Here is a 26,853-nt window from a genome sequence, read left to right on the forward strand (position 1 = left end):
AGGAAAAGATTTCAGAAGAAGAAAAGAGGAAGAAAAGAAGAGAGGGAGAAAAGCAGCAGCACACTAAGGGTTTTAGAAAAGAGAGAGAGGATCAATCTTAATGATTTGCCGACCCACTCTTAATATTTATATATGTTGACTAATTGTAAAAGGGATGAATTGCCCTTATTGCTTACATGGAAAATAAACTAATAATAAAGCTGAAATAACAAGCTGTAATAACAAACTGAAATAACTACCAACTAACACTGACATAATTAACAAAAAATATATGCTATGCTGCCATACGAACACAGTGGGGACCACAGCAGTGGGGTCCACATTAGAGTTCTCTACATCTATCACTCCTCGTACCTCTCATATATCCACTTCAGGTAACTAGGCCTCTGCATTTCATGTGTCTACTTCATCCTCAAAACCTTGGATCATTGATTCTAGGACAACCAACCATATGACTGGTAAGCCTAATCTATTAGAGACAAACTTAGGCTGGCTGATGGTTCATACACCACCATTGCTGGCCAAGGTCCAGTGCCCTTACAAAATAGGGTTCTTCATTCAGTCTATCATGTTCCCAAATTTCCTACTAGTCTTTTATCTGTTGGTTGCATCACAAGATTCTTGAATTGCAGTGTAATCTTTTTATCTGATTTCTATGTTTTTCCAAGATTTGACTTTTGGGAGAACGATTGGTAAGGGTTGTGTGGTTGATGGTCTCTACATTCTAGATAATGTTGTTGCTCTAGAGTTAAGTAATACAACAAGTTTTGTGAGTCAGTCTGAAAGTCTCGGTTATAAAGCCCATATTTGTTGTGGCATTACCTTTTGGGACATTTGTCTTTTTCGTCTTTGAGAGTCTTGTTTCCAACATTATTTAAGTTAGTGTCTATGTCTTCACTTTAGTGTCCAACTTGTCCTTTAAGTTAACATTATAGAACAAGTTTTCCTCCAAGAAATAAAATTGTTGAATTTCCTTTTCAAATTGTTCACTTTGATGTGTGGGGCCTTACTACTATTGTTGCTGAAGGAGGTTCCAGATACTTCATTAGTTTCATTAATGACTTCTCAAGATGCACGTGAATTTATTTATTTCATTCATGAGATGAAGTTCCAAAAATAATACAAGATTTCCAAAAATGGTATTCGTTCAGTTTCATGTGGAAGGGCAAAACTTTCATGCTAACATTGCTTGAGAATACTTCCAAGATGATTGGGATATGTTTTCTCCTAGCATGGTACTATATTCATTTGAGTTCTTGCCCCAGGACCCCACAACAAAATGGTATTGCTGAGAACATGCATCTCCTAGAAGTGGCTCAAAGTTTGATGTTGCATATGTGATAAGTCCTGCTGCTATTCTGTCACTGATAAGCTGGTTCGAGGGAGCTTGCCCTCCTGAAATGGACTAAAGGTAGAAGACGAGAGAGAAGAAAGAGAGAGAAAGAGAGAGATAGAGGGAGAGGAAGAGAAATTTCAATGATTCATTCACTACCCTTCATGCATTCGTTCGTTGGCCTATATAGTAAATGGCCAGCTAACAACCTGTAACCGATTCTGATCATTTTCACAGTCTATGATTACTTTTCAATATGTGGGCATCGGGTATATAACGAACGTAATGGGTGGTGCCACCTGCGTGATTCGTTTGGTGTTCTGGATTGATCATGGGCCTGTTGGGCCTGACTTGCTTCGCCTGGGTCTTCTCCACTGGGCTTAACATTCCCGTCTCCTTCGAGAATGACCTTGTCCTCAAGGTTGAGGGTGGGGAACTGCTTCTGAAGTTGGTTATTATCCTCCCACGTGGCATCCTCTTGAGGCAAACCACACCATATGACTAGAGCCTGCTTAAGGACCTTACTGCCCTTGCGAACCCAATGCAAATCTTTGATCACCAGTGGCTCGAACACCACTTCCCATGCCTTTGTGAATTGTGGAAAAGTGGGGCTGATAACATCGGTGGAAGCCAAGCACGGCTTCAGAAGGCTGACATGGAAGACGGGGTACAACTAGCACTCGGTAGCATAGTTGTCAAGGCAACTAGGCAAGGCTAGGCAACCATGGGGCGCCTAGGCGATGGAATCTGACCTAAACTATTTTATAAGTTTGGGAACTAGGAAGGGAGTAGAGTAGGTTCGACTGTTAAAAATAATAAGTGTAGGAAGCCAGTAATTAGGAAGGGAGGAAGATGAAGAAGAAGAAGAAGAAGAAGAAGAAGAAGAAGAAGAAGCCCCTGCTTTTTAGAAAAAAAGCCACTGCTTTTTCGAGAAAAAGAGAACTGAACGCCTTGTGTTTGGGCACCCGCCTAAGTCTCTAGGCGGTTGCCTAGTATACAAAACATAGGCGTTTGGGTGAGGTGACACTGTAAAACCGCCTAGTTGCCTAGGCATCGTCTTGACAACTATGCTCGGTGGGCAAGTGAAGATGGTAGGCCACAAGCCCAATTTGCTTTGCCACCTGAAATGGGCCGAAGTATCTTGGAGATAGTTTCTGGGGTGCCCTCTTCACCAGAGAGGCCTGTCTATACGGTTGGAGCCATAGATAAACCCAGTCCCCAACCAAGAACTCTAATTCCCGATGCTTCTTGTCATAGGCTAATTTCATTCGTTGTTGGGCTTGTTGTAAGTGGAATTTGAGGAGCTTGAGTGTACTGTCTCTTGCCTGTAATTGTGTCTCCACCTCGGCTACCAGCGAAGTGCCCGACTCATAAGGCAGGATGGAAGGAGGTCCGTAATGCAACACCTTAAAGGGAGCCCTTCCAGCTGAAACCTGGAACGTGGTATTACACCAATAATCAGCCCAGGGTAGCCACTGGTTCTACTGTTTGGGCCTATCACCCACAAAACATCGCAAGTATGTCTCCAAGCAACTGAGGATGGTAGCTGGTAGAATGCAACATTCGGACCCCTTGAGCAGTGAAGCATGCCTTCCAAAAAGCACTCATGAAGAGGGGATCCCAATCTGTTAAAATGGACTGGTATCCCGTGGAGTTTGGCTACCTCCCGGATGTAAGCTTGGGCCACTGTAATTGCTGAGTAGGGTCGGGAGAGGCTTATAAAGTGAGCATATTTACTCAGTCGGTCCACCATCACCAGCACTACTGATTTCCGATGGAACGTGGGTAACCCAGTTATAAAGTCCATAGTGACTTCTTCCCACACCCTCTCCGGAATGGGTAGAGGTTGCAGCAACCCGGATGGAGTTTGGGTGCTATATTTCTGCTGCTGTCAGATAGTACATCGGGCCACAAACTCTTGCACCATCTGTTTCATGCCTTTCCAGTAATAGTGGGTTACCAGGCGTTTATAGGTGCGGAGAGCTCCAGAGTGTTCCCCTTGGGCCGAGTTATGGAAGAGTTGAAGAAGCTCTTGATGATATTTGGATTCTCCCGACACCACCATACGACCCTTGTAGTAGAGAATCCTGTTCTGGACTGTGTATCCCGAGGCCTGTGCAGAATCCTCAAGGATCCAGGCCCGAATTTGGGTTAAATGGGGATCATCCTGGGCTTCTTGCTTCAATTGTGTAGATAGTGGATAATTTAGCCATGACAATACCATCAGTGAAAGTCATCAGCTTTGGAGAGTGCATCTGCCACAGCATTAGAGGCCCTAGGCGTGTATTCAATAGCAAAGTCGAACACCATTAACTTGTAGGCCCACTTATGTTGATCCGGGCCCAAAACTCGCTGCTCCAACAGGTGCTTAATGCTGCAGTGGTCCGTCCTGACAATAAACCTTCGGCCCAAAAGATATGCTCTCCATCTTTGAACTGCCAAAGCAATGGCCATGAGCTCCTTCTCATAAGTAGACTTAGCTTGAGCCTATAGAGAAAGAGCCTTGCTGAAGTTGGCCAAGGGCTGGCCTTGCTGTATCAGAACTGCACCGATTCCTTTACCTGAGGCATCAGCCTCCACTATAAACTCTGGATCAAAATTAGGGAGGGCCAGTGTCGGTGGAATGGTGGTGGCTTCTTTGAGTGCCTGAAAGGCTTCTTCAGCTTGTTGGTCCCACACAAATGACTTCTCCAACAGTCGTGTGAGGGGAGCGGCAAGAACCCCATATCCTTTAATGAATCAGCGGTAGTAACCAGTCATCCCAAGGAACCCACTGAGGGCCCGTGGAGAGATGGGTTGGGCCCATGAGACCATGCAATTAATCTTCTCTGGGTCTGTGTATACCTGTCCTCCAGAAATGGTATGCCCCAAGTAGATGATTTGGGTCTGTCCAAACGAGCACTTTGAGGGTTTGGTGAACAATTGGTGTTGTCGTAGTAGGTTTAACACACACTGCAAGTGTTCCAAATGGGAGGCCGAACTTGAACTGTAAACAAGTATATCATCGAAGAACACCAGGACAAGTAGGCGCAGATAAGGCTTGAAAATCTCGTTCATGAGTCTCTGGAATGAAGGGGGGCATTGGTCAGCCCAAAGGGCATCACTAGGAACTCAAAATGCCCATCTGAGGTTCTGAATGCAGTTTTGTGGACGTTCTCAGGGTGGACCTGGATCTGATGGTATCCTGATTGTAGGTCCATCTTAGAGAAGTATGTAGCTTGGCCCAACTCATCAAATAGTTCTTCAATCAAAGGTATGGGATATCTGTCCTTGACCATGATGCGGTTCAAGGCTCTATAGTCCACGTAGAATCTCCAACTTCCATCCTTCTTTCTTACCAGAATCACTAGGGAGGAAAAGGGGCTGCTGCTGGACCAGATAAAACCTTTGTCTAACAGCTCTGTCACCATACGCTCCACCTTTACTCTTTGGTAATGGGGGTAGCGGTAGGGTCTGACATTGGCGGGTGGGGCTTCGGGTTGGATAGTATTCCGGTTATCATGGGCTCGAGTGGGTGGTAATGAAGTAGGTTCTTGGAAGATGCAGAGTAGGACTGAAGCAATAATTGGAGTTGTTGGGCTTGGCTTGGGGATGGGCTAGTGTTTCCTGTGAGTGGAGTGGGCCCATTGGGGGCATGGAACCCATGCTCATCAGCAATGGAATAGAGTCTTGTTGACAGCTCTTGAGAACCACCTCCAAACTGTCAGCGGTTACGGGGTTGGGCCTTAATCCCTTTTAACGTGTAGGAATTACCCTCATAGTTTAACTATATGGTCAAGTCAACCCAGTTACGCACTACAGGGCACAACAACTGTAGCCATTGTATGCCCAAGACAACATCTGCCCCAGTGAATTCTAACGGATGTAGATCCACCTTAAATTGGTACCCCTAAATCTTCAATTCCACTGACTTGCACCTACCATCATAAGAGATTTGGTGGCCATTGGCCACACTAACTGCAAACGAAGAGACGGGTTCTATCATTAACCCAAGTTGTTTGGCTAGCCGGGGAGTAATAAAATTCAGAGAGGTTCCACTATCAATCAAGACAGCCACTCTCTTCCCTGAGATCAGCCCTTGTACTAGCATGGTCCTTGGGGCCTAGTAGCTAGCTAGGGCCTGAAGGGATATAACACAATATTCTCTCCCTGGTATCACCTCCATCTACTGAACCCCCAGATCACCAGTTTGGGTTTCATAATCATCTTCTCCTACTTGTAGAAGATATACCTGCTAGGCCTTGCATTTGTGGCCTGGAATGAATTTTTCGTCGCAATTATAGCAGAGGCCTTTCTCCCTACCAGCCTGCATTTTTTGTCCAAGATAGTTTCTAGTAAGGGAGGGTCATAGCTCGAGTCTTTCTGTTAGATGGAGCTGGTAAGGGAACCGGCTTGGGAGTAGTAGGGGTTGGAAGTAGAGGCCCAGGTTTTGAATCCGTCTTGGGATAGGGTCCTTTCTGAGTCAGGCCCGCCCGAGGTCCATTAGGCCTCCCTAATTTCTTAAGATGGTCCAGTCTCTCCTCTTGAAGTTTGGCCAATCCCACTGTTGCTATCAGGGTGGTCGGCTGCATGGTATTCACCTCTATGTAGATGCCTTCCCTTAAGCCCCCTATAAAGCATTCCACCAGTGCAGCCTCCAGCCAATCGTGAACCCGAGTGGCCAACCATTCAAATTCATTCTGATACTCCCTCATTGTCCCTGTTTTCCTCACCTGGGAGAGTAACTCATTGAAATTTTCATAACCAGAAGGACCGAACCTCACACGTAAGGCTTCGGTAAGGTCTAACTAGGTGGTCTGAGGGTGGGTTTTACGGTACCATTGGTACCACATGATAGCTTCACCATCCATGTGTATTGCGTCAATGGAGACCCTCTGATCTGCCGTGGTCTCATGGAATTCAAAGTAGCATTCAGCTCGATAAATCCAGGGAATGGGATCATCACCTAAGTACAGAGAAAAATCGATGTTGGCAGCCTTGACTGGAAATGCTCCTCCTCGCCCAATGCCGCTGCTCTTCAACCTCTGTGGATCTAGGAGCTGATACATTCGTTCAAACTGGCCTACTAGTGCTGAGAGGGTCTCCTTGATTTCTCTCGGCTCATTGGTGGTCTGTCAAACTTCTCCTTCTAAGCGCTCAATCCTCTCTTATACAAACGAGGCCCTGGTGGTTGGCATCGTAGCAAGGCTCTGATACCAATTGATAAGTCCCGCTGCTATTCTATCACCGATGAGTTGGTTCGAGGGAGCTCACCCTCCTAAAATGGACTAGAGGTAGAAGACGAGAGAGAGAAGAAAGAGAGAGAGTGTGTGAGAGAGATAGAGATAGAGGGAGAGGAAGAGAAATCTCAATGATTCATCACTATCCTTCATGCATTCGTTCATTGGCCTATATTGTAAATGGTTAGCTAACAACCTGTACTCGATTCTGAGCATTTTCACAGTCTATGATTACTTTTCGATACGTGGGTGTCGGGTATATATGAACGTAATGGGTGGTGCCACCCGCATGATTCGTGTGGTGTTCTGGACTAACGCATGGGCCCGTTGGGTCTGACTTGCTTCGCCTGGGTCTTCTCCTCCACTAGGCTTAACAATATGCATGTACCTAGGAGATTCTGGGTTGATGTTGTGTTGATAGCTGCATTTCTTATCAAATTGTATGCCTACTTGTGTTCTCAAGTTCAAGGCCCCACACCAACTCTTGTTTCCTAAGCCCCCATTGTTTTCCATCCCGATTTGTACTTTAGGACATTGGTGTTTTGTTTAAGATTTGTCTCCGTCTCATGCTGAACTTGATCCACATTCTATTGTATTTTCTAGGATATCCCACCACTCAAAAGGGATATGTGTTAACCATTCTTTCTTGCTTCTCCTCAAGGGGAGAATAGTAGTTTGGAGAAGTGAATTCTTATTCCCACCTCCACACCCCAATCTTCGATTCCCTTGCTTCATGTCGTTCTCATTCTCTTGTCCGTGCTCTAGTCTATCGTGTGTACTCTATCTTGATTTCATTCTTGTTCTTTGGATCAGCATGTGTGACTAGATAAAGTGGAACTTGAGGCTACTCCCCTTGTACTGGCAGATTCTCAGGAGAAAAACCTGAAGAGTAGTGCATTTCCTTCAAAACTAGGTAATGCCGCTTCTTTTGATCCTACTTGTGACCTTGATCTCCCTATGGTTGTTCGAAAAGGTATCCGTTCATGCACAACTAAGCATCCGATTAGTCATTTTACCACTTATAGCAACTTATCTCCTTATCATTCTTTTCTATCTTCCATCTCTACTGTATCTGTTCCTAAGTTTGTTGCAGAGGTCTTGATGCTCTTCATGAGAATGCTAGAGGAGCTTGATGCTCTTAAGTGGAAAAATGCAATGCTAGAGGAGCTTGATGCTCTTCATAAGAATTGCATGTGAGCTTGATGCTCTTAAGTGGAAAAGGTAACCATTCATGCACAACTAAGCATCCCATTAGTCATTTTACCACTTATAGCAACTTATCTTCTTATCATTCTTTTCTATCTTCCATCTCTACTGTACCTGTTCCTAAGTTTGCTGCAGAGGCCTTGATGCTCTTCATGAGAATGCTAGAGGAGCTTGATGCTCTTAAGTGGAAAAATGCAATGCTAGAGGAGCTTGATGCTCTTCATAAGAATTGCATGTGGTATTTGGTGGACCTTCCTAAGGGTAAAAAACCTGTGGGATGCAAGTGGGTGTTTGCTGTTAACTATTGTGTTGATGGCTCAATGGAAAGATATAAGACAAGGTTGGTGGCCAAGGGTTTCTCCCAAACATATGGAGTTGACTACACAGAAACTTTTGCTCTTGTTTTCATTGTGTCCTTTCCCTTGCTACAATATTTGATTGGGGATTGCACTAGTTAGATGTTGAAAAGTGCTTTCCTAAATGGTGACCTTGAGGGGGAGGTTTATATGGTTCAACCTCCAAGTTTTACTTAAGAGGAAACAAAAGGCAAAGTTTGTCTTCTCAAGAAGTTGTTATGCTGTCTAAAACAGCATCCAAGGGCCTGGTTCGGTAGATTTAATAATGAAGTCAAGCGTGTTTGTTTCAAACAGTGTCAGAGTGAACATACTTTGTTAAGAGAAAAGGGGATCAAGATCATTTGGCTGTTCTTTTAGTTTATGTGGATGGCATTGTCATTACGGGAAAATGGGAGTAAGAGATTTAAGAGTTGAAGAGATTCTTGGGGGCTCAGTTTGATGTCAAAGATCTAGGTCCTTTAACGTACTCTCTTGGAATTGAAGTTGCGAGATCAGACAAAGGCATCTTTATTTCTCAGAAGTACATCCTAGATCTTCTACAGGACATTGGTAAGCTTGGAGTCAAGCCTACAAATACTCCAATTGATAGTAATCATAAGCTTGGTGAAGAAGGTAGTGAACCTCTCTCTGATGTAAGGCAGTTCGCTTATTGGGAGATTGTTGTATTTATCCATGACTAGGCCCGACATTGCTTATGCTGTTGGGGTATTGAGTCAGTATACGCATGCCTTTAGGGCTACTCATCTTGCAACCAGAGAGCATGTTCTGAAGTACTTGAAAAGGTTTCCTTGTAAAAGTATCCTCTTTTCCAAGCATGGCCATTCAAAGGTAGAAGCCTTCACTAATGCTGATTGGGTCAGCGCAGTTGATGATAGGAGATCTACTATAGGTTATTGCACCTTTGTTTTTGGTAACTTAGAGAAGTGAAAAACATACGGTGGTTGCTAGGTCAACTGCAGAAGCAGAATATAGGCCTTGGCACATGGAATTGCAGAAATTTTGTGGTTAAAGAATATGTTAAAGGAGTTGGGTGTTGAAGTTCACAGTCCAATATCATTGTATTGTGACAACAAGGCAGCAATCAATATAGCCCACGATTTTGTGATGCATGAATGAACAAAGCATATCGAAGTCAATAAACATTTCATTAGTGAGAATCTTGAAGCTGGTGAAGTCTGGATTCCTTATGTAAATTCTATGGATAAGTTGGGTGACATCTTCACCAAGGGTGTTTTAGGTACCCAACATTTGGACATCTGTACCAAGTTGGGAATGACAGATATATACAGCCCAGCTTAAGGGGGAGTGTTGAACTGTTTTTTTTTTTGATAAATGAATGGTAAATTATTCAGATATAATAAGATGATGTTACAAAAACAGATACCCGAGGAGAGGCACGAGCTGCTACCTCTCCTTACCAACAGCAAAGTATTATGTTGAGCTCAGAAAAGAAATTACAGAGCTGCCCAGAATAGACGTTCCCTTGATACCCCTTGCTTAGCTAATCCATCCGCTATGGCATTAGCTGTTCTACTCACCCACTGAGAATTAACAATCATGTTCCTTGAATACCACTTAACTTTTCTCATACTGTCCCTGTAGCACCAAATAACTGAATCTGGATTCTTTAACCCTCCCACAACAACTTTGGAATCTCCTTCAATAAGCAAATTCTGAACCCCCTAACTGATCTGCAATCTGAGTCTCCTATACCCACAGAGCCAGAGAATAAAGCTAAGATACTGCTGTCTTTATCTCTCAGCATCCCTCCTATTCCTGAAGGGCCTGGACTGTTATTAGTTTGTAATGGATCATTAGTGGGCCTGTTTTATTTTCTTTTCTGTTAAGTTGTAATCAGGGGTATTCCTGTAATATCCCCATTATATTTGGGCACCCTAATATATAAGCCAAGTAGGGTACTGCCGCTAATATCTTGCAAACTCTCTTCTCTTCTCTCCCTTCTTCCATTCCAGAATGATAATGTATTAGTGACTAACTATTGAGGCCCTACAGGTCAAGGTTATTCGATTAAGATGGAGCTGATGGCAGTGATCCATTGGCTAAATCTAGGGAAGAGACTGAACTATACTGACATGATTGTGGTGGGTGATACACAAACTATCATTGGGTGGATAGAAAACTATACCCAACGACCTTGGTGATACAGGCACGCTATGAGAATGGTAACATTTCTAGAAAGGAAGCTGAGACTGAGAGCCACTTTCTAATCATACAGAGAACAGTCAATGGTATGGCAGATGCCCTAGAAAGACAAGGAGCCAACAGGGATCAAATGTATTGGGGGTCTGCCATAAGAAGCAAGAGAACTTTGTGCAATAAAAAGTGGGTTTCATGGGGAATGGAGATTGTCTCCCTAATGTAACTTTGGGGCTACTTACACAATCTTTCTTAGAAATTCATAAAATGGTGCTTACCATGCCTGCTTCTTGGATAAAATGTAAAGGCACGCTTTGGAGAGGATTTGTCTTTAATCTGATACAATAATATCTCATTATTTAGGTAGCATGATGACATATTCTCTGCAAGATAAATGATTCTTTACTTGGATTGTTTCTTTTCCCCTTCTAATATAAAAATGACTAGAAAATGTTATTCTTGTTTCAGGTCCACTGCAAGTGGTCCTTGCAGACCAACTCTGAAACCTCCTGTAATCTAGATATAAAAGTTGGTAAGCTTCTAATCCTTAACTTTCCCTTATTCTTTGTGCCTGGCTAAGCTTCTGATCCTTGGATTGTTTCTTTTAACTCCTCTGCTATCATTTGATGCTCTCTCAACTCCATGTGCTGGGATGGTATCAATGAATTTTGCTTGTTATGATCTTCTCTATCAACCAAAATTTCTAAAATGATTTTTCCATGTGTATCTTTGATTAGGTAATTTTGTTTTTGTTTATATTCTGTTAAATGGAACTCCTGCAGACATTATCAGGAAAATATATTAGTGCCGATGCCCAATGTTTTCAAAATTATGATGGTATCGTAATCATGGAGAAAGTTGAATTGAATCAAATCATGAATCATGTAGTAAATCATAAGATATTTTCTGTTTTTTATGAACTTGTGATTTTCTCAAAATCTAACTCTATATAGAGAAGTGAATTTACCCTATTTGTAGTTCATATCTATCATATATTCACCTAAAACAATACAATTTACCACTTTTACATTAGAAGCCTAAGATGATGTTATCAAGTTTGCTCTTGAAGTCAAATGTTGGGCATAAAAATGTCTCTTTTAAATATATATGATGAAAAAAAAAACTCAATATGGTTTCTAAGGAATCTATAAATAACCTAAATAAATCATTTTCTATTAAGGGATTTAAAACAAGTCTCCCTTGACAAAAATTAGTGCCTGTTTGGGACGGCATTCATGTAGGGGCTTCTAACTTTACAGATGGGCCCCACCTGGAAAGCCCAAATTAGTGAAAGCACATCAATCAAAGCTCCATCCTTCCCAAATGAACCCTAAAATAAACAAAGAAATGACAAATCCGAGAGCTAATTTTTAATTGAATTGATTCAAATTGCATGAATTGCATGTATCATATAAGTCATGAATCAAATCATAGGATTCAAATAAAATTCATCAAGACTTTTGCGAAAAAAAAAAAAAGAAAAAAAGATTCAAATTGAAACCCTTCGGGTTCATAATTCAAATCATAAATTGGAATATCTCTGAAATCCAAATCAGATGGCTTATGAATTGTTTTTCTATGGCAAGAAAAAAATTGTGAAACCATTTCTTATAAGCCTAAACAATAGGACAAACTGATTTCGACGTAGAATCTCTTTTCATTTCCCCCACATTGATGACATGGAGCTATATGAATGTTGAAGACAAAAATTCTGATTTAATATATCCTTTCAGAGTTTGTGTATAATCCAATCTTTTCATGTGATGATGGCTTAAGCCCAAGGTTTGGCATTGAGGGGTCTAGAAAAAGGGGGGATATGGGTCTGTCTAGGATATATTTTGTCTTAGGTTAGTAGGGAACAATATATCCTATATATGTGTCTGGACTCCAAAGACGCATGTTAAAATCACTGTTCAAACAACCAGATAAGGCATCGAACTGGAGAAGGGAGAGGTTCATGGATCAGAGGTTCAGACTGGGTTGAGCGGAGGTCAAAGCGTGATGATGTGGCATATATGTATATATACTATGGGTCATATAAATACTATATAATATATTCTACAAGTTTTTATATACTAAAATATGGTGGATGAATGGAAAATTTCTTAATTTTTAAAGAAAATTACTAGGGTTCAAGTCTCTTAATTTACATTTTCTCTAAAATATGTGTAATAAAGCAATATTTACAATAAAGAGTCATTAAATAACACAAGTAAAGAGGTGGATTAGTGGTAATTAAGCAATATATGAAAATAAGAGGTCATGGGTTCAAGTCTTGTCAAACACGTTTTAAAATTTCAATTATTTAATGGCCTGAACGATTTCATGAAACCGGGATTGGGTCACCTTTTTCTGGTTAAAGTGGCTGATCAGCTGGTTTTCACCATTTTTTTAACAAATGGCATTATTGGGGTGTGACCTACTGGCTAGGGCCCTAGGTTACAGTTTAACTGGTCCAACCAACTAGTCCAGTCTGGTTTCCTAAACGCTAGTTAAAATGACTGAAATACCCTTACTGTCCAAAATATAGAAATACATTAAAAGCTTGGAAATTCAAGCATTGACTCTTTGGGTCCTGCATCAGAGAGTCATATTTAGGTACAACTTAAAAGGGTTTATAGGCCCATATTGTTACTGATTATAGCTTGGCCTTTTAATTTTGTACATTTCTTTTTGTTCTTTTAATAACAGTTTTTTTTTTGTTATCTATCAAAAAAATTGCATATCTATGAGTTATTATTTTTCTTTGTTGCTAATTTCCCTTGACCATTGTTCTAGCATCAATTAAAAATACCTTTCTCCATGGTGATATGCATGAAGAGGTATATTTAGAGAAACTTCATGGTTTTGTTACTAACGGGAAGGAGAAAAGGGTGTGTAGACTATAAATGTTGCATATGGTCTGAAATAAACGTCCAAGGCCTGGTTTGGTTGCTTTAGTAGGGTAGTAAGGAACTTTGGCTTGAGGCAATGTAGGATTGGTCACTTTGTCTTTAGTTGGGATAAAATGTGTTAAGACAAAGATCGGTGGTGAGCCAAGATCCATGTATGAGAATAGCCAGCCCATGTATCAGGTTTACAACAGAAGAAAGACACGTCAGCATGCAATTTGACCAAGCGGGAGTGTCGTTAGAACAATGTGACAAACTTATAACAATTTTTAACAGTTTACCTGAGCAATAAATACTAGAAGAAGGAAGAAGAAAGGGACTGGATTCATTCAAATATCCCTCTCTCTCTCTCTCTCTCTCTCATACCTCCGGAGGTTGGTTCCCTCAGACGAACCTCAAGTTAGGCAGCACCTAACAGTTTAGTATCAGAGCCAGATGCCCAACACCAGAGCTACGTCAATGGAGGCATACATTGATTAGGTGGAGGTTGAGCTTCATCAAGTTTCTGGTAATGTGCGAGAAATCAAGGACAACATGGCTGCTATCTTGCCTATATTGGAACAGAACCAACCTTTCGAAGACAAAGAAATCGACCAAGAAGGGGGTAACCAAGGAAGTAGTCAAAGAGGCAATTTGGCATTGGAAAGGAATACAAAGTAATATTTCTGATCTTCTCTAGGGGAGACCCAATCCCTTGGATATACAAGGGGAAAGATTCTATGAGTATAATGAAATCTCTAGTCCAGATAGAGTGTCGTTGGTGGCAATACATTATCGCCAGTTGTACCTCCAAGGGCACCCCCATCTCTTGTGATTAGACTTCACTGATGCCCTATGTGTTCGATTTGTGGCTTTAGGCTATGAAGATTTTTTATGAAATCCTCACGAAGATAAAAACAAGTAGGAATTGTCCGCAATTATCAATTAGAGTTTGAATGGCTTGAAATAAGGGTACAGGGGTGGCCAGAAAAGGCACTAGTTGGGGTGTTTGTGGGAGGACTCCAAGAGGAGACATAGTTGGAGATCAAGGCAATGCAGACCTCCACTGTTATGGATGCAGTAGCCCTTACCTATATCCAAGAAGAGAAGATAACTTGGGCAAGGCATGTGAATAGCCCATGGTAGTAAATGAACAAGCCTTTCATTGTTGTAAGGCCAGATGGACCAGCGTCCAACAAAGAAGAAAGCATCTTGGGCAAACCACCAAGTAACTTAGGCCCAAGCCCTGTTATTCCATTCATGGGCTGAGATGCAAAACTGCAGAGGCAAAGATCTTTGCTACAACTGCAAAGAGAGGTTCCGTCCCAGCCACAAATGCAAGTCTCAACAGGCTTTTATCCTCCAGGTCGATGAGGAAGGAGGTGGGATGCTACAAGAGGACAGATCGGCAACACAAGAAGAACAAAGTTGGGCTGAGGCCATACAACCTGAAATTTCATTGCAGGCCTTAGTTGGCCTTTCTTTGCCTCAAATTATGAGGGTGGAAGGTCTTGTTTGTGTAAAGAGACTGGGCCGAATGGGCCCTAACAGCCTTTCGTGTGATATCCTTTATTTTATCTTTTATTTTATGTTGATGGGCCTCACTTAATGGGCCTGTTATTTGTTCTTACTTTATTTTCTTTATGTAACTGGCAAGCTGGCCGCCCACTTAAGGGTATACTTGTCATCATCAATTTTTCAGAGATTAATAAAAATAGGGTTAGAGGAGAAGGGTGATTGATTCGACTTCTTCTTCTCTTACCTCTTCTCTTCGTCATCTTCCTCTCTTATACAGTTATTCAGATCTGTTCCATTCTGCTAATCACTAAGTTTAATCTTGACATTAGAGGACTGATTTACATCTGTTTGGAGACGCCACATGTAATTTCCCATTGACAGTGGTAGCGCACTCTAAACATCATGACTACAGTGCTGGTTAGACCGTTGAGATTACCAGTTTAGTGCACCGCCACATTCAAGTTCCATGTAGCAAATGGGACCTCACTACAATGTGATGGGATCTGCACCAGGATTGGGTTGCATATCCAAGATCAGCAGTTTGTTGTCGATCTATACTCACTGGAGTTAAGTGGAGCTGGTATTGTTTTGGGAATTCAATGGTTGCAACGACTCAGGCCAGTTCTATGCAATTGGGCTTGCTTGTCTATGGATTTTATGGTAGGGGGAACAAAGGTACATTTGCAAGGGCATCCAGCTAGCATGTCTTGCCCAATGAATTTAGCATCTATGTTGAAAGAGGCACAGGACCCAAGTTAGCCAATTATTTGGGGATTAAATCAAGCAGGTCTTATCCAAGGCCCATGATACAGTGGATCAAACAGATTATAAGCAGTAGCAAAGTGATCTTCTCCAGTGGTATGCCATAATTTTCAAGGAGCCAACCAATCTGCCCCCAATAAGGAGTCATGATCACAGAATTCCTCTAGTGCCGGATGTGCCTCCAACCAATGTAAGGTCCTACCGTTACCCCTATATTCAAAAACAAAAGACTGAAAAACAGGTTCAAGAATTGTTGGATAAAAGTTTTCTTCACTCCAGTCATAGCCCATTCTCTTCCATTCTTCCCCTGTCCTTGTCAAGATGAAAGATGGCCATTATGAAAGTGACATACCAAATTAGCATTCATGAAATTGACATACCAAAAACAGCTTTCTGGACTCATGATGGCCATTATGAATTCCGGGTTATGCCATTTGGCCTCACTAATGCCCCAACAACTTTTCAGGCCTTAACGAATGACTTGTTCAGGCCCCATCTATGTCGTTTTCTACTAGTCTTTTTTTTTTTTTTTTGACATTTTAGTGTACAGTCCAACATCTAGTGGATTTGCAGATTACTCCAGATATTCTCTTTTAAAATCAGTTTTATGCCAAAGAATCGAAATGTTCTTTTGGGCAAACCCATGTACTCTATTTGGGCCATGTAGTGGAAGACAGAATGGTATTAGCAGATCCAGACAAAGTATCTACTATTCGACAGTGGCCAGCCCCAAGTAACATCAAGGAGCTCCGGGCTTTCCTAGGACTGACGGGTTACTACTGTCATTTCATTAAAAACTATGGTTTAATCGCAGCCCCACTGACAGCTCTACTGAAGAAGGACTCCTTTCTTTGGACTGACAAGGCCCAGGCCGCATTTGAAGCCTTAAGAGCATTTGTGTCATCCCCACCAACCTTGACTTTACCTGATTTCAACAAGCCCTTTGTGGTTGAGTGTGACACTTTGGGCCTGGGAGTGGGGGCAGTGTTGGTGCAAGGACAGCCCCTTGCTTTCTTTAGAAAGGCCTTGTCTCTCACTCAAGATTACTCTTCCGTCTACAACCGGGAATTGATGGTGGTAGTGTTATCTGTTCAGCATTGGCATTCTTACCTATTGGGCCATAAGTTCGTGATCAGGACTGACCACCAAAGCTTGAAGTTCCTTTTGGAACAACATGTCCTCTCTCAGGACCAGCAGCATTGGGTTTCAAAGCTAATGGGCTTCAACTACGCTATTGAATATCAACCAGGCGCAACAAATCAGGTCACAAATGCTCTGTCACATCAGCCCAAACCAGTAGTTGCTAGCTGTTAGTGAAGGGGTATTTCCATAGATCCAATGGAAGTCCTCCGAAGTCGAGCAAACACCTCCTCTAAGAATGGAAGGGCTGATCCTCCTAGTATTTGGGCTCGTACTGGTTCATACTCGGATTTCAGCCCCACCAGAAACCGAGTCACATCAAGTTGCTCCCTCTGTTGTTGTTGAATCTTGACATCAAGAGTGAGAGGATGATAGACATTCAACTCATTACGGATGTTTCTCATACCAGCATAGTACTCCTCAAGACTCTGATTGCCCTATTGCAGATTGAATTATTCCTGATACAGTTAATATGCCCTGGTTGTATTGTCCTGACCAGAATACAATTTCTTAGCATGATCCCACACCTCTTTGGCCGTGTCAAGAAACATGAAGTTCACACTAATTCTGGGTTCCCTACTGTTCCATAACCACGTGATGATTTGTGCGTCTTTTTGTTCCTAGTCTTCGTATTCATGAGAAGTAGTTGAGGGTTTCTCCTCTCTTATGTGCTTCACCTTCTTCTTTGCCTTCAGAAAAACCTCTACAGACTTAGCCCAAGGGACATAATTCTCCCCATTCAGTTTAATGGAGGTCATTTGGACATTCAGGTAGTCCGTAGATATCATCACATTAGGTTTACTATCACTGTTATCTCCCATTGCTGAATTCTTTTATCACCGAATTCTGCACACTACACACTGCACACTGCACACGGACACTTCACTGAATTCTGCACACTGATTTCAGCAATAATAAGTGCTGAAAGTTGCACTTGCAACACCACAGATCCTACTCTACAGCTACCTGAAGTTTCACCACTATGTGAACACCACTGCCCTTCGAATCACACACAAACCAGCATAAACCCTAGCACACTACAACCTGAAACCCCTCCATACGATCTGTACCATACCGCTTATGCGCTTCATAACAGAAATTATGCATAAAAGAAACTCCTTACCTCATCGCCTGAAGGACAACCACACGAAGAAAGAAAACACCCACTGCACCACACGTACCAGCCCTACATTAATTAGGGGAGGGCTGAGAAAACACAGCAACCGACCACACACGACAAACCTAGGTCGAATGCGCAGAAGACAGAATTCTAGGCAAGTCCGATTTGTTTAATTTGGCTATGATACCATGTTAAAGTTCGGCCTGCCCTAGAAGTCTGTTTGTCGGTTAGCAGTTAAGTAAAGCAAGCAAGCAAGAAGAAGGAAGAAAGAGGAAGAAAGAGAGAAAAGGTCTGGTTCGAAATTAGGAAAAAATCGAACCCTACTTTCGGCCAGACCTGTTATTATATTATTAATGTGATAGGAAAAGACATCAGTGCCCTTATTTAAGTAAGAGGCACTCGAACTAACATAATAAAACAACTCAGCAATCTCAACAGGTACAAAGACCGAAATACCCCTTCACTAACACTAGCCTACTTCAGTTGCACATGTTCCAGCAACCCACTACAGACAGTGTTGTGGTACCAATTACGAGATGAGGTGGCCAATAGTAAGGAACTTCAGTTAATCAAGGAGCAATTACTTCGGAACCCAGATTCCAAACCTGGATGTTCAGTCTGTTCTGTACTATAAAGGTATAGTGCTGTTTCCAAATGCCAACGGATTCAGCCCTCTTGGGCCCATCACTGGATTACTTTCATGCGACACCTTTGGGCAGCTATTCAGGAGTTCTGCACACATATAAGAGGGTGTCTTCGCAATTTTATTGGAGGGGTATGCTAAATTCCATAAGTAAATACATCTCCATGTGTCATGTTTGTCAACAGTGTGCCTACTGTATCTTAGCACTGTATGGAGGTGTTCCCTCAACACCTCTCTAGGTTGTATTTGCTTTTTCCTTTATAATAAATTTCCATTTTACTTGTCAAAAAAAAAGAAGTTTGTCAGCAGTGCAAGTATGAGGTGTTCCCTCAACACCTCTCTTCTCTCTCTCTCTCTCTCTCTCTCTCTCTCTCTCTCTCTCTCTCTCTCTCTCAGTTGGTTCCCTCAAACGAATCCTGAGTTAGGCAGCACCTAACACAATGGATAGGAAGTCCATATCAGTGGTCTATGTTTGAAGATATCATTATTACAAAGAGTGAGTCTCTTATGGGATAGAGAGGCTTAAGCAATTCCTATAATACCATCTTTGCATGCACATGCATCAAACTATGTCTTAAATATATTTGAAGAGGATAGTTTGTTGAGTACCATGCCAACAGTCTCCCAAGGATCCCCAAGTTGAGTAATAATTAGGATAAGCTCTATGATGATCCTAGAAGATATAGAAGACTTGTTGGCAAACTAAATTATCCGGTAATCACGAAACCATGTATCTTGTTTGTAGTGAGTGTAGTAAACTAGTTTATGTGAATCCCTTAGGTTCAATATTACTAGGTTGTGATCAGGATAATCCAATAAGGGTACTCCTGGACATGGCTTATTGTACAAGGCAAATGGTCACCTAGTAGTTGAGGGTTAGAAAGATGCATACTGCATAGGGTATATCACTGAAAGGATATCTACTACAGCCTACAGGATATATTTCCTTCGTTAGAGGGAATTTTGTTATTGAAAAAACAAGAAGCAAGATGTGGTTGTTAGTAGTGTTGATTTAGCTCTAACATCTCCTTGAATAAATTATCTTGTTTCCAACACATCTAAAGTTGTATTGTGACAATTAGGATGTTATTCACATTGCTTCCAACCCAATCAATCGTAAAAGAACAAGCATATAGTAGTCAACTGTCACATTGTGAGGGAAAAGCTACTTGATAAGCTATTTCTACTACCTTTTTTAGGTCTGAAAGTCAATGGGTAGGATGTATTTAGTAGAACTATGAACCGGATAAGATTGAATCACATTCAATCTGGGGCTGTATGATATTTGTGTTCCAGATTGAGGGAGAGTGTTGAAAGATGTGAGACCAGGTGCAGTTTGATCTCTTTACTTTTACATTATAAGAGTAGCTTAAATTCTGTCCCACTTCATTAAGGGCAAAATAGTTTTTTTTTCTATGCATTTAAACATACAAATAGTGAACCAGTCAACTGGCAGGAAGTTCATTCCATTCTCTTGAACCACTTTTCAATTTCTCTCACCTTCTTTTCTTCTCCTCTCCTCTGTATCTATATATATATATATATATATATATATATATATATATCTATATCTATATATATATATATGTGTGTGTGTGTGTGTGTTTGTTGTATTTGAAATCTTAATAAAATGCTTTTTGATATTGTTGCACATTTTTCAGCCAACAATAACAATAATAATAGAAATGGGCCATTACCTAATGGTGGTCCTGGCTGTCTGGGGTGTTGGGAGGGGTAGACTGGATAAGGACCTAACCTTTGGATTTGTTTTTTTTTTTTCTGTATAAAGTGGTTGTTCTCAGACTCAAGCCATGGTTTTTCATGCTTTTGGTAAAAAGAAACACATCAAATCCTCAAACTATATCATTTAATGGGATATGTCTCTATCTTTACAGGTGCACATTTCAAAAAATGGTGTGTGATGCAATCCAAGATTAAAGCAGGAGCTATCAACGAGGTCTGTACATCTGGCAAAACTGCAACTTTCTGATTTTGATTATATGGACTTTAAATGCTCTACATAACAGATCTCAGATTTTGACATCTATTTTCCCTGAAGATGAAGTGATTATGCACGTCTGAAAGTTCATTACTTTATATTGCAGTATAAGAAAGAAGTGGAGTTGATGTTGGATTTAGCCCGTTCATATCTCAAGTCAAAGGCTGCCGGTATTGAAATCAATGAAGTGGTGATTCCTCCCTCCATATCACAAGACAGGTGATATTGCCAAATATCAAATTAGCGGGTGTATGTTGGCCCAACAGATATCCCTGTAATTCTTTTCTTGTATCAGTATTACAATCTGATTTGTTGTCCCAAAACAATGCTTGTTTTTGGTTTTGTACATCTTATGTATCGCTGCCCTGTATTCTTGGAAAAGAACCAGTGGCGTGTTACCCTTGTAATACTCCTATGTGTAATGCCAATGGGAGTTTTCTGCAACATGATATATGGACAAAGGTGAAAGTTTGTTTCATATTTTAGCAGTAGGGTGCTTTGTGAAATGCATTTACCACTGAACCATTTGATCATGGCACAGATAACTTAGAGCTTGTATTGTATGTGTTTAAAGGATGAATTTACTGATTTAGCCTTGCGAGGCCTTATTAGTTAAACTTTCTTTGGGGATGACCCAATGGTTGAACTGTTGAAATAGTAAATATTACGCCTGTAAAACAACACACTTTGATTATGGTGTTCTTGTATCAACAAGAATATGCAGATTGATTAGATAATTAGGAATATTTAGTTGGCTTTATGTTGGTTGGGGTTGTGTCAAGTTCAAAATATCGGAAATGCAAAGAGTATATGAAAGGCAATTTTAAGATACACTTTGGATATGGTGAAAATTTGTGTATATATTGTGTATATCTGTGTAAAAATAATTATTATGTATAAAGTTTATTTTTGTTTAATGAATATATGATATCACAAATGTGCCCAAATGATTTCTATGAAATTTATTTATTTTTGTAACATTTTTGTGTTTTTATCTTTGTTTAAGTTTTATTATTTAATTATGACATCAAAGGTTGACACATTTGGCCTAAAAGGTTGAACTATTGACCTACCACAAAACATGAGAGCAACTTCACTTTTCAATTAGTTTTGAATTTTGTATTTTGTTACAATCATCAATAAAAACAATTATTTCTTATCACACTTTTTTCTTTAATATGATTAATAAAATATTATCATCAATAAAATATTAGAGGTGTGCCTAAATTTTTCTACATTTGTTTTGTTTGGTATGGTGAATATATAATATTTGAAATGTACCCAATTGTTTTCTACAATTTTTTTTTTCATTTTTCATAATATTTTTTGTTTTTTATCTTTTTTCATACTTTTTATTTTTTAATTATTCTATCAAAGGGATTGCAAATTTGATCAAAAAGGTTAAATTGTCGACCCTCTACCCAATTGGGTTATTTTATATTTTGTGTTTCATTTCCATCAATTGTAAAAACAATTCCCATTTATTACACTTGTTTTTATTTAATATTAGTATAAAATATTGGTGAATTTTTGTATTTTTATTTCTTGTCTTTATTTAAAAAAATATTATTTAATTCTGGCATTAATGGTTGACAAATTTGACCCAAAAGTTTGGACTTTTGACCTACCACCAAATGCCTGAACAATTTCATTTTTGGGCTAGTTTTAGATTATGTATTTCATTTTTCACATCAATAAAAGCAATTATTGTTTATCATGCATATATTTCTTTAATGTGATTAATATAAAATATTAGAAATATGTTCATTTTTTTTCAATTTCTTATTCTTAAATATTTTGTATTTATTTTTATTTTAAAAGTTTTATTATTTTTACCTATGATATCATCAGTTCATCCATTTTACTTAGATGGTTGAATTACTTACCTATCACCAAGATAGAAGAATGTGCCATTTTTGGCTTTAAACATGGATTTTATATTGTTAAAAGTATTAGAAATAGTTCTACAAAAAAAATTAAAATTTATTAGTGAGAAAAAATAACTTAAATATAGGACTTAACGATAGAGAATGAAATTAATACCTTAAATATAAGAGTTAATGAGAAGGAATTGAATGAAGTAAATTATAGTTCAAATCACATTTTTTCCCTTATTTGTATATAGGTATGTATTTCGATGTACCTCCATGCAAAGTTCTAAATATCGATATAGGTCGATTTGTCGGTATGTTCTTGTGTTTTATTTATATTTTTGTGTTTTAATTATTAATTTTTTTTTCAAAATTGGTTCAAAGGAGTCGATTTAAGTCCTACCTACCTTTTGAATCATGGTTTGACCCAATACACCCCTAGTAGGGGCGTGTCTGTACAAAAGTCAAAGGATCAAAAGTCAATTTGAACAACTAATGAGATGCATTTTCTTAATAAGCTAAATAATCTCTTCTCCTAAACTACCTCCTCCACTTTCTCCAAAATTATCTCGAGTTCCTATTTATCTCATAAATTATCTCTAATTCCTATTTATCCTCTCTCATACTTTTTATCTATATCTATCTAAAGAAAAATTGAATTAAAAAATTTAAGAATCATTTAAATATTCTAACAAAATTATATAATAACTTTAAATTATTTATTAAAAACACAAAACTATTTTTATATTTTTACAAAATATAACACGAAATTTTGTACTAACAATTTAAATTATATATTTTTTGGATTATCAATTTAAATATTTTTTAAATAATTAATAATATGTAATAGCAATAAATAAATAACAAAAAATTTTAAATATTTTATAGATTACTTAAATATTTAAATAACTAAATATTTATCATAACTATATTTCCAGTAGTTAAAATAACGAAATTATGTAATAAATTTAAAAAAGATCAACGTAGAAAAATAATTATAACATAATATTGAAATTAATAATAATTTAATATATTACAAAACTAATAATGAAATTATGTAATAATAGTATAAATTATGATTTTATGCCTAAGTTCACCTATTCGCCAGTTTGCCAACCTTTTGAAGAGAAAGGCTGAAAAAGCCTAAGTCCACCTATTCGCCGGTTGCCAGTCTGCCTTCAAAAGGCTAAAAGCCTCAATTAGATTTTCAAAAGAAATAAAAAAGATAATATATATATTACTGTATATATCGATCGGTTCGGTTAACCGTCGATTTTTTAAAATGGTTAACCAAAACCGAATCAATCGGTTCGGTTAACCAATTTTTCAGTTTTTTTTTTTGCTCACCCCTAATGGTAGTAGATATAAATTTTTATTTTATTCTACAATTTTTGTTCATTTTTTGTAATTTATGGGTTTTCTTTGTTTTTTGTAATTTATGTTTTTTTTTCTTTAATTTTTATGATTTCCTATATTATTTTTTGTAAATTTTCTTTATGCTTCTTTGTTTTTTAATTTATATTATTTTCTTAATTTTATGTGTTTTTTCACAATTATTTTGTAATTACAATGCATACAATGGAAAAAATAGAAAGTTGAAGGTAAAGTTGGAAAGTAAATTTGGGGTCTTTTGACCAAACCAATTGCAACATTCTCATTTTTTAGTATGGTATAGATTTGTAAGTTATGTTATTTCTCTTCAATTTTTATTATTTTCTATATTTTTTATAAATTTTGTATGTATTTCATTGTTTTTGTAGTTTATATTATTTTCTTCATTTTTTGTGTTTCTTCATAATTATTTTTCAATGACATATATACAATGGGAAAAAATAGAAAAATTGAGGGTAAAGTTGGCAAGCAAAATCAGGGTGTTATGACCAAACCAATTGCAACATTCTCAATTTTTTAGTATGGTATAGAAATTTCTATGATTTTTTATGTTTTTTTGTAAATTTTCTATGTATTTCATTGTTTTTTGAATTTATATTATTTTCTTCATTTTATGTTTTTCATAATTATTTTTCAATGACAATATATACAATGGGAAAAAATAGAAAGTTGAGGGCAAAGTTGGAAAGTAAAATCGATGTGTTTTGACCAAACCAATTGCAACATTCTCGTTTTTTAGTTGAGTATATATACTATAGAATTTTTTATGATTTTTTTTATTTTTTGTAAATTTTTTGTGTATTTCTTTGTTTTTTTTTTTTGTAATTTATATCATTTTTTTTTCATTTTCAGGAGAAAGGTGCATAGAATAAGAGAGACACTATTTCTACTTTCTCCTTTCTACTGTGAAGTAGGGGGAACGGAAAAGATATATACACTATACATAGAGGGGTTGAAAGGAGAGAACTGGGGTTTTAGAGTTTATGTCTTCGCTTCATGTGTGATTGATGGCATTCGGCCTTTTGCCTCCTACCATTCTCCTTGTTAATGGTAGGGCCATTATTTGCATATCTAATGGCTAGTGTCTAGATATAGGTTGATCATGATTTGTTTATATTCAGATTTGAATCAAACATCAATTTGATTTATATGGAAGAGTTTGAATCTCCTGCTAACAAAACACATTCCAAATCCCCTAAGACCCTACCAAGCACCAAAACCCTACGATACGTTGGTAGGGTGTCAGATTACCAAGCTGGCCCAATGATCATTGAGAAAAAAAACATCCTAAAACAAATCCATATAATTAATTTGAAAGAATTTCCCAATCAAATACAACTTATTATGTTTACAGAGATAATTGAAATAGAGGGGAATGGGAAAAAATACTTGAAAAAACAGGGAGAAAATAATAAAAAAAAACTTCATTTAATCATCTAATTGATTGTTCGACGTTGAAAATAGAGAGGTTAAAAAAATTCATTCATCCCTTCAATTCAAATTCATGGATTGGGAAAACCATCTAATACTTGACACATTTGTCAGGTAGGTGCTTCGGGAGAAGATTAGATGAGACCTAAAGGGAGAAAGGAATAGGTTCCACAATGGTTTTATTATTATTTTATTTATTTTATCCAATTACAAGTGTTAACCGTTAATTAAATAAATTTGGAAAAAAAGAATAAAAGGTAAAATGGCAAGTGAAAAATCAAGCTCTTTGATGAAACATTGTCACCATCCTCATTATATATACATATATATATAAAATGTGTGTGTGTGTGGTGTGTGTGTGTGTGTGTGTGTGTGTGCTCAATATGCCCAAGCTTAGCTCGAGTAGGGATGGAAATAGAGTGGGTTAGGGGAGGGTTTTGCAAATTCCAGACTCTACTCTTGGATTTTGAGAATCCAAACCCTCCTTGCACATGAAAATGCAAAACCCTTCTCGTAATCAACATAAGGGGTGGATTGAATTTAAAACCCACTTCTAATTTCCTATTATTTCTTGTTATATAAAAGCAATAAATAAGTAAAATAACATAAATAAACAACAAAAATTTCCAATTATTTGATTAAAATGTAAAAGAACACATAAGATATCAATTATCCTTTACATCTATTTCAAAATATTATTAAATCACAACACCTAGTACATAAAGTTTACATGCTTTCCAATAATATGCAGGTTGAGGGGATCGGGTTTAGCCTAATACCATACCTTACTCATAACGTACAGGTTGTAGAATCCCAAAACCAATCCTTCAAACAAAAAAACTGCCCCGTCAAGATGGGTACCAATTGGAGAGGGTAGAAATTGTCACCCCTAAGCCCGAGATGCAGAACTAAGGTTGAGTTGGGATAGGTTGGTAAACTCAAGCTTAACCTTGAATTGGACCAAGCTTGAGCTTGAAGTTTGAGGCTTAGGATTGGGTTGGCGCTCAACCCAACCTAACCCACTCAAGTTGCACCTAGTCGGGACCTATGTGATGCATGAACCTTGTTAAGAGAAAGCTAAATAATGAAAGCATATGAGTATACAATTGTTTTATATTTTAACCTTTTGAATAATTAATAATTAGTTATATTTTATATACTACTTTTAATAATTTTTTACAATACAAAAATAACAATAATTAATTTTAGCTATGGTGTTCAACAAATTGGTGAAATCGACTAGCACGACCCAACTCAACTCAAGTTGGTCGGTTTTCTAGTATTTATGGGTGGGTTACAATTCAATAATTTCCCAACCTAACCAGGTCGGGTCAATTTTAGCTTGGCCATTTGTAAATCGACAAAAACCAAACCAACCATATATTTTATATATTTTTTAAAAATAATTTTTAGTATGGAAAAGTGGAAAAAATCCTATACTCCTTAATTTGAAATATTTTATATTATAAATTTAAAAATTTTAATTTATTTTTAAATAATACCACTATATTTTTTAAGTTTAACTTTTTAAGTTTAAATCTTTTGAACCAACCAACCAACCAAACCAAAAATTGACCCAAACCAATATAGCCCAAGTTGCTTGGTTAGTTTCGGGTGACCAACTCCATCCAGGTCAATTTGGTTGGCCAAACAACATACAACTAAACCGTACCAACCTGTGAACATTCCTAATTTTAGCTAAACTAATAGTTTAGTCTCTAATAAATAACAATAGTTTAATCTCCAATACTTATTGAAAATTTTCTATTAAATAACAAAACAAAAAAAGATCTATACCTAATTATTGAAGATATATCTATCACAAAAGTACAATAA

General features: G+C 38.2%; 1 protein-coding gene across 2 annotated transcripts in view; it reads left to right on the forward strand.

The window, feature by feature from the left end:
- Positions 1-20,769, forward strand: part of LOC148845952 (C2 domain-containing protein / GRAM domain-containing protein) — a 115,251-nt gene extending 94,482 nt beyond the window's left edge. The window contains exons 16-18 of one of the 2 annotated variants that reach the window (XM_088956130.1): positions 10,740-10,803; positions 20,220-20,281; positions 20,430-20,769. In XM_088956130.1, coding sequence (XP_088812256.1) covers positions 10,740-10,803; positions 20,220-20,281; positions 20,430-20,546 — 243 coding nt within the window. In that variant the 3' untranslated portion in view covers positions 20,547-20,769. The remainder of the gene's footprint in view (positions 1-10,739; positions 10,804-20,219; positions 20,282-20,429) is intronic. The other variant, XM_088956131.1, reaches the window with a different exon arrangement.
- The last annotated feature ends 6,084 nt before the right edge of the window (positions 20,770-26,853 follow it).

Source organism: Nelumbo lutea, chromosome 7, assembly GCF_056320005.1.
Source record: "Nelumbo lutea isolate HS-2025 chromosome 7, American lotus-T2T, whole genome shotgun sequence".
NCBI lineage: Eukaryota > Viridiplantae > Streptophyta > Magnoliopsida > Proteales > Nelumbonaceae > Nelumbo > Nelumbo lutea.